At 47.1% G+C, this 7,882-nt stretch overlaps 1 protein-coding gene across 5 annotated transcripts in view; it reads left to right on the forward strand.

Moving 5' to 3' along the window:
- Positions 1 to 7,882, forward strand: part of HERC4 (HECT and RLD domain containing E3 ubiquitin protein ligase 4) — a 53,596-nt gene that overhangs the window by 38,599 nt on the left and 7,115 nt on the right. For all 5 annotated transcript variants that reach the window (XM_015423232.1, XM_015423255.1, XM_015423240.1 and 2 more), the window contains one exon: positions 7,616 to 7,783. In XM_015423232.1, the coding sequence (XP_015278718.1) occupies positions 7,616 to 7,783 (168 nt within the window). The remainder of the gene's footprint in view (positions 1 to 7,615; positions 7,784 to 7,882) is intronic.

The raw sequence follows: 7,882 nt of genomic DNA on the forward strand, positions 1-7,882 counted from the left end.
TGACAATCTCACGTCATATACAGATCTCATCAAAAGAATGGCCCATTCCCTAGGCCTCTCGGTCATCCAACAACACCCTCAAGTGTCTGATGCAGTTTTTGATATAGTACAGCTCGATACCTCTGCCACTTTGGTGTTACCGATGTCTACGGTCCTTCTACAAGCCGCTAAGGCACCATGGGAGAAGCCTTCGTCAGCCCCAGTGTCAACAAGACACCTGGATCACATGTACAGAGTCCAGGAAACTGGAGCTGAATTTTTATTCTCCCACCTGAGTTATTCAAAAGGAAGGCATGGTGTTGGCAAAACAGCAGATCAACACTTCAAAACATGCCCTAGACGCCTCCTCAAGAACGATGGCCTCTGCAGTAGCTCTGAGGAGACATTCCTGGCTCCGTAATACCAGTCTACCTATAGATACTAGGTCTTACGTCGAGGACCTTTCATTTGATGGCCTCGGTCTCTTTAACAGCACTACCGATTCCATACTCCAGGATATGGATAAGTGTATAAAGGCTTCTCGGGCTCTGGGAGTGTCATCCTCTGCGAGACAACAATACTGTCCTCGTAACAGGTCCAGGCCCTGGCAAAGGCGTACCCCAAGTTGTCAGTCTCCTGACAGACAATGGAGACTGTGGACTTCTTCAGGAGGCCAAAAACCACGGTTTGGATCTGGGCAAAACTCTTCTCACACCAAACAGGGTTTTTTACTTCCCTTTCACCAAGTCAGTGCAAACCCATCTATCACCCTTCCTTCACACCTGGCGTCATATCACCTCAGACGAATGGGTACTATCCATCTTGACCCGAGGCTACCGTATCCAATTCCACCAGAACCCCATTACTCCTGTCGTCGTCTCCACACTCCCTTCCCCACCTCTCCTGGAAGAGGTTTCCGTCCTTCTGCACAAGGGAGCCATCGAGCCGGTACCACCTCATTTGCAGAGGAAAGGATTCTATTCCCGCTATTTTACAGCCCCGAGGGTCTTTACAAAGACTATGATTGTCGTTGCAGCTTTTCTTCATCTCAGGGGTATCTCCATCTACCCCTAAATTGACAATTGGCTCCTGGTAGCGCGTTCAAAGAACGCCCTGGTCTCAAACATCACCAAGAGGTTGGCAGTATTAGAACATTTAGACCTCCAGGTCAATCATGAGAAGTCTCATTTGCGTCCAGTCCAAAGAATACAGTACATCGGTGCTATACTGGATTCCAAGACATGCATGGCTTACCTGCCACAAGACAGAGCGGCAGACATAATTTCCCTAACCAATGTCGTCCTTACCCAGCCTTCGGTCACGGCTTTCCAAATTCAGAGGCTTCTTGGCCTCATGGCCGCAACTACGTTGGTCCTCGTCTTTGCCAGACGAAAGATGTGTCGTCTACACGCACATACCGTCGTCCTAACCCCTCCTCCCAACATACGAGACTTGTTACTTGGTGGACTGTCCCTTCCAATCTCTTCCAGGGAGCACCTTTCCATCTTCCATCACCCCAAATCACCCTGACCACGGATGCTTCCCTGTCGGGCTGGGGTGCTCACATGATGGGCATGTGTGTGGGAGGCAAGTGGAACACCCACGAACAAGGTCGGCACATAAACTTCCTGGAACTGCTAGCAATACAGTTCGCTATCACGAGCTTCCTACCAATGATCAAAGGGAAATGTGTTACGGTCCTCACAGACAATACCACTGCACTCAGCTATATGAATAAACAAGGAGGCACGGTCTCCCTACGTCTCTGCAAACTTGCTATCCAGATATGGGACCTTTCTATCGCCCACGACGTCTTCTTGATAGCCACTCACATTCCAGGACGCCTGAATGGGCAGGCAGACCATCTAAGTCGAGCAGGGCTCAGTCTCCACGAGTGGGAAATGAACCCGACCTACCTCCTCCCACTCTTCCACAGGTGGGGAGCTCCCCAAGTCGATGTTTTTGCCACCAGAGCCAACAAAAAGTGTTCTCTGTTTTGCAGCCGAGGAGGCAGGGACTCACATTCTCTAGGAGGCAATCTCCTTTATCCTTGGTCCAAGAACCTCCTTTACCTGTTCCCTCCCTTACCCATGCTTCTGAGAGTGGTCCACAAAATCGTCAGAGACAGCGCGGACTGCATATTGATAACCCCATGGTGGCCGAGGCAACCATGGTTCTTGACCATCCTCGAATTGTCATACCACAAATTCCCTCCGGCACAGGACCTCCTCTTCCTGTCCAACTCCCCTCTCCTACATCACGACATACCACGCTTGAAATTGACAGCGTGGAGAATAACATCAATAGTTTTCCCACCCGCGTAGCAAATGTTCTGCTGAACGCCAGAAAACCTACTACGCGAAGGTCCTATCGTTATAAATGGCAAAGGCTCTGTTCTTCCCTTGGTGATGATGCCCCTCGAGCCACCTCCGCAGGTCTCGAGAAAGTTTTCCAATTCCTCCTATCCCTCGCTGACTCGGGACTTTCCCACTCATTGTTAAGAGTTTATTTGGCCGCCCTTTCAGCCTACCATGTTCAAGTTGACGGATGCACACTGTTTTCCCGTCCACTTTCAAAACGTTTTTTAAAAGATTTATTGCATCTCTACTCTCCTGTCAAAACTCCTGTCGTTCCCTGGGACCTTCCTCTAGTTCATCGCCAGCTCAAGAGGAAACCCTTTGAGCCACTTGCAACTTGCAATATGAAATGTCTGTCGTGGAAGACAACCTTTCTGGTTGCTGTCACCTCTGCAAGGCGAGTTGGAGAAATACTGGCTTTCAGGCATGACACGCCATACTTGTCCTTTTTTCCAGATGTTGTCCGCCTCGTACCTGACATCTTGTTCCTGCCAAAGGTAGTGTCAGAATTCCACCTACAGGCAGAGGTCTTCCTCCGGTATTTCTTCCCGGCTCCGACATCCTCAGAGGACAGACTGTTACACTCCTTGGATGTGAAGCGTCCGCTCCTGTTCTATCTGAACAGAACCCGCCCAGCGAGACGTGACTCCCAACTATTCGTCTTGTACACACCATCAAGACTGGGGACTCGCATCACGGCTCAGTGCCTCTCAGGGTGGATTGCGGGTCTCATCCGCCTCTGTTACCTGATTGCCAAACAGCCATTGCCCGGCCCTATCAGGGCTCATTCAAGTCTAGCTGTTGCAGCTTCCACTGCCTTCCTCCAGGGAGTGCCCCTGACGGACATTTGCAAAGCCGCTACATGGGCCACGCCTAACACCTTTATCAGGCACTATGCCCTAGACATCCGCAAAAACTCTAATACCAACATGGGACGTCGCATTCTATCTTCGGCTACACAGTAAAGGACCTGCCAGCACCCTCCTCCAGGTAGGCCACTGCTCGCTAATCTCCCATGGGTGTGAAGCACAGAGACCACGTCGGAGATAAACAGGTTGCTTACCTGTAACTGATGATCTTCAAGTGGTCATCTGTGCATTCACACCACCCGCCCTCCTTCCCCGCTGCTGTCAGCTTCTACATTTTTAATAGGGGTTGATTTGCTGTGGTTTGAAGGAACTGGCGGGATGTCCGCGCCCTCCCCTCTGGGCATGCGCGGTGGGGTTCCTGCGCATGCCCAAGGTCTGGGCGCGAAAATCCATTAAGAGCTTGCTACAATGCCGATCAATCCAGCGCGTGCGCACTAGATCTCATGGGTGTGAATGCACAGATGACCACTCAAAGATCATCAGTTACAGGTAAGCAACCTGGTTTTTTACTGTTTTACATTGTTTTTATGTATGGGCTTGTGCCCCTGTGTAAGCCGCCCTGAGCCCGTTCACGGGGAGGGCGGGGTAAAAATGCAAATAAATAAATAAACCAGTGCCTGTACATAGTGCCCAGCAGAACCAGTGCCACTGTGGCAATGCAGGTTCAGCAAATCCAAACAAGGGTGGTGCAAGTACAGCACAGCCAGTGTACGTACACAGTGCCCAGCAGAACCAGTTCATGTACAGAGTGTCCAGCGAAACCAGTGCCATTGTGGCAATGCCAGCTCAACAAATGCAAGCGGGGGGGGTTGCAAGCCCAGGACAGCCAGCACATGTACAGAGTGCCCAGCAGAACCAGTGCATGTATAGAGTGCCCAAAGAAGATGCCCCCATCCTCCATTGTTTTCAGTGGAGGAAAAAAAGCATTTAAGGGAAGGCACTGGGTTTTGCTGGGCACTAGTACGTTGCACTGGTACTGCTCGGCACTCTGTGCATGCACTGGCTATGCTAGGCTTGGAACCCCCCCCCTTGCTTGGATCTGTTGAGCTGGCATTGCAGTGGCATTGGTACTGCTGGGCATTCTGTACATGTACTGGCTGTGCTAGGCTTGCAACCCCTCCCCCCCAGCTTGGATTTGTTGAGCTGGGATTGCCAAAAATGGCACTGGGTCTGCAGAAATCCCCCCCCCCCCGCCTTCAGTTTCGACTGTAGAGACTATCTGGTTTGACATCAGTCCCTGCTTTTTGCTGGGGTTTTTTCTTCCATTGGAAATAATGGAGGATGGGAGCACTTTCTTTGGGGGCCCATAGAATTGGACCCCCTGGTCCAAATGTTTTGAAACTTGGGGAGTCTTTTGAGTAGAGGCACCAGAAGCTACGCTGAAATGTTGGTGCCTCTACCTCAAAAAACAGATCCCTTCCCCCAATAAAACAATAGACTATGTTATTGGGAATCCTACCAGATAATATAGACAGAACCTCACTAGACCTACTGAGATATATGTGGACAGCTGCCAGAGTAATATTTGCAATGAAATGGAAGACAGAAGACTGTCCTACAATAGAAATCTGGAAAAAAACCACTAGTTGAGTATGCAACATTGGCAAAACTAACCAATTATATAAACAAAAGACGCTCAAAGAATTTCAGCAGAAATGGCAAGCTTATTACTCATACTATGGGAATAATTAACTTTTTTTAATTTTGAAATTATCTGAATATCATATTAAAGGTGATGAAGATATTGATTATCGTTTCAATATTTTATTCTATATTCCACTAGTAATTAAATAATTAGTAAGAATAAAATGTAGATTCAGATAAACAATTAAGACAGTATTAAGGTTTTTAGAATGACTTAATTTTAGCATACAAATAAAATTGTTAAAGATGTAATCTCTTTTATCGTTAATTATCGCCAACTTTAGGAAAGTCGTTTATTCTTTAAAGAGAGAATCTTTCCTCAAATTCTGTAATATTGATGTTTTATTGTCTGCTTCTATATTTGAAATATGTAATACATTTGGTAATACATCTGATTTTTCCTGTTCTACATAACAACTCATAATATTTGAGAAACCTGATGAATTTATATTTTCCCCTTACTCTTTCTTCCCTTCTGTATCCTACTTTTTTTTTTGAGGAAAATAATAATTAAAAAAAAACAGATCCCCCCCCAGAGCCTCGCATACCCCCATATAATTCCCCATTATAGCCTATGGGGTTCATAGGCTATAATGGAGCCGAAGGCATTTAAAGGTGTTGTGGTCCCTTTAAATGCGCTTGTGAAGTTGCCACTTCACCCAGAATGGTGTTTAAAGGGAGTGCAGTCTCTTTAAACGTCGTTTAACTGTGGCTATCCTGTTTTCCTGGATAATCCTGAATGTTTTGGGACTTATCCAGGATTGGCTATGCTCGATAACTGAAAATACACCTCCCTCTATATCCAGCTGAAAGAATAGCCGATAAATACTGATAAGGTTTTTTCTGTCTCGAATAGAGTCGAATGCACACCTCTAGTGCACAGTAACTGCCTTGTTACCAGATGTGCTCATAGTGACATGTGTAATCTTCCATATCTGTGCAAGCATATCTGGGGTCCAGACTCAAATGGAGAGGAATGAACAGAGCATTCCCACTGGTTTGTGATTGAAATTAAAAGTGATGAAGGTCCAAAACAGGCTTAGAAAGGAAATCAAGAGGTTACAAACAATTGAAACAATCAGATATAAATTTATACAGGAGAACCAGGCTTTATAGGGAAGCAGTTATAGCATTATTTCAATACATTACAGTACAAAAATACCACACCACCCATCTGTATCAGTACCAAATCCTGCAGTGCACTGTGATCCTTGGAGAATAAGAGAGAGGGAGAAAAAAGTAAGCAAAGGAAAGAGACAGAGAGAAGGAGTGGCTTCATTCAAGTGTTTCTCCAGTGAGCATACCAGCTAGGGCTTGCGGTCCAAGGAAGGGAGCTTACCAGGGGCAAATCCAGACAAAAAAACTCAAAGAGCAAGACTGGGTCTGATTTAGAACACTGACAGGAACTGCAAGCAGGGGTGCAGGCATGTGTGCAAGTTGGCACTGGGAAGGGGTAAAATACAATAGCTAACATAAGCCGACATCTGTGGGCTTGCCAAGAGGCAGTCTGGGAAAGTCAGAACTAGCACCTCTGATTGATGCAGGAGTGAGTGCACAGCCGATGAAACCTCTCCAGTTGGAGGAGGAGGGGAGAGATCAGAGGTTGGAAAGGCTTGATAAGGTTATATTATATGAACGAGAGCTCATGTGAAGTAATCTGATTGGTTTGTATTAAGGGAATGAAGGCAGTCATTGGTTAGATTTTTAACTCTGAGTACTTGATTAGATCGAAATATACAACATTTGGTTACCTTGACTGTGCTTCACTGGACTGTTCCAAAGGTCTGCATACCTTGGCTCCTTGATAAGCTAGCCCCACTGTTTTAGGGTACTCAATTTTGATCATACAGAGGGCTAGTCCCAGCCTCAAGTTTCTTTCGCCTGTCTGCCTCCGTTCTTGCTTAGAGACTTCTGTAAAACCTGGCAGAGCCAGATCTGGCAAAAGCAGGTGGGCCAGGTGCTAACCAAAATGGTAGATTGCCATGCTGTCTGGGACCACAGCAGCCATCCTTGTACTTAAATCAGGCTGGCCAGAGTGGTGGGGTGGGTAACTGGGTGCCTCTTTCCACATGGCCAACCACCATGAAACACCTCCCCCCCCCCGGGAGCCTTACCACTTCAGATGTGGCTGACCAGCAGCAGGTCAGTCCATGCTGTGGCACCAGCTGGCACTTGGCTGGTGGCTCAGGCAGCGAGCCGGCCCTGCCCACCCCCAGTTTCTTGAGGGATCAAGTTTTTGCACAGGAGACTGGGAGAGCATTCCAGACATGCCACCGCCTCATAGACTCCAGCAAAATGTGGTTATATCACTCTTAGCAAAAGCCTGATCCACAGAACATAGCGGTAAACTGTGGCTCATGCTTAATATCTGATGATGACCACATGCATGCTTTTTCCTGTCTGCTGTTTACCTCCATGTAGGAAAAGTGTGACTCACAAAGTGGCACTCAAATCTGGTTTGAATAATAGTTGTTAATTACAGAAACTTTGCTTATCTTTCACTAGTTATTTATTCAAAGGCCACTACTGAAAGAAAAAGCCATGTCTCTGGTTGCCATCTACCTCACCCCTGAAGGGGTGGGGGCAGGGCTGGGGAGACAGATCTTAACTGGTAGCCTGGGCAGTGTTGGACGAGGCATTAGCCGTGCCAGAAGCGAGAAATATCACTAGCCAAATGTCGATTAGCTGGAACGTTGAGCCCTACCATGCATCCAGTGTTCATTACTACAGCTACTACCACTGAGGCTTTTACTTGGTTTTTCCCAGGTGGCTGTTGACCAGGCTCACAGACAGAATTTCTCATCTATTTTTCTCCCAGTATTTGAATCTGTCAATCCATGTCTAATCTTAATAGTGCGCAGAGACAATATTGTGGGGGATGCCATGGAAGTCTTAAGGAAGACAAAAAATATAGACTACAAGAAGCCTATTAAGGTAACATCTTATATGTATGCTTAACTTTGTGTTTCTGTGCATCAACATCAGGAGTCACTTCAGCTGTCCCTCCCCCCCCTTCCTTTGTAAATCCTAACC

Source organism: Gekko japonicus, unplaced genomic scaffold (assembly GCF_001447785.1).
Source record: "Gekko japonicus isolate JY-2015 unplaced genomic scaffold, Gekko_japonicus_V1.1 scaffold1368, whole genome shotgun sequence".
In the NCBI taxonomy this organism is placed as follows: domain Eukaryota; kingdom Metazoa; phylum Chordata; class Lepidosauria; order Squamata; family Gekkonidae; genus Gekko; species Gekko japonicus.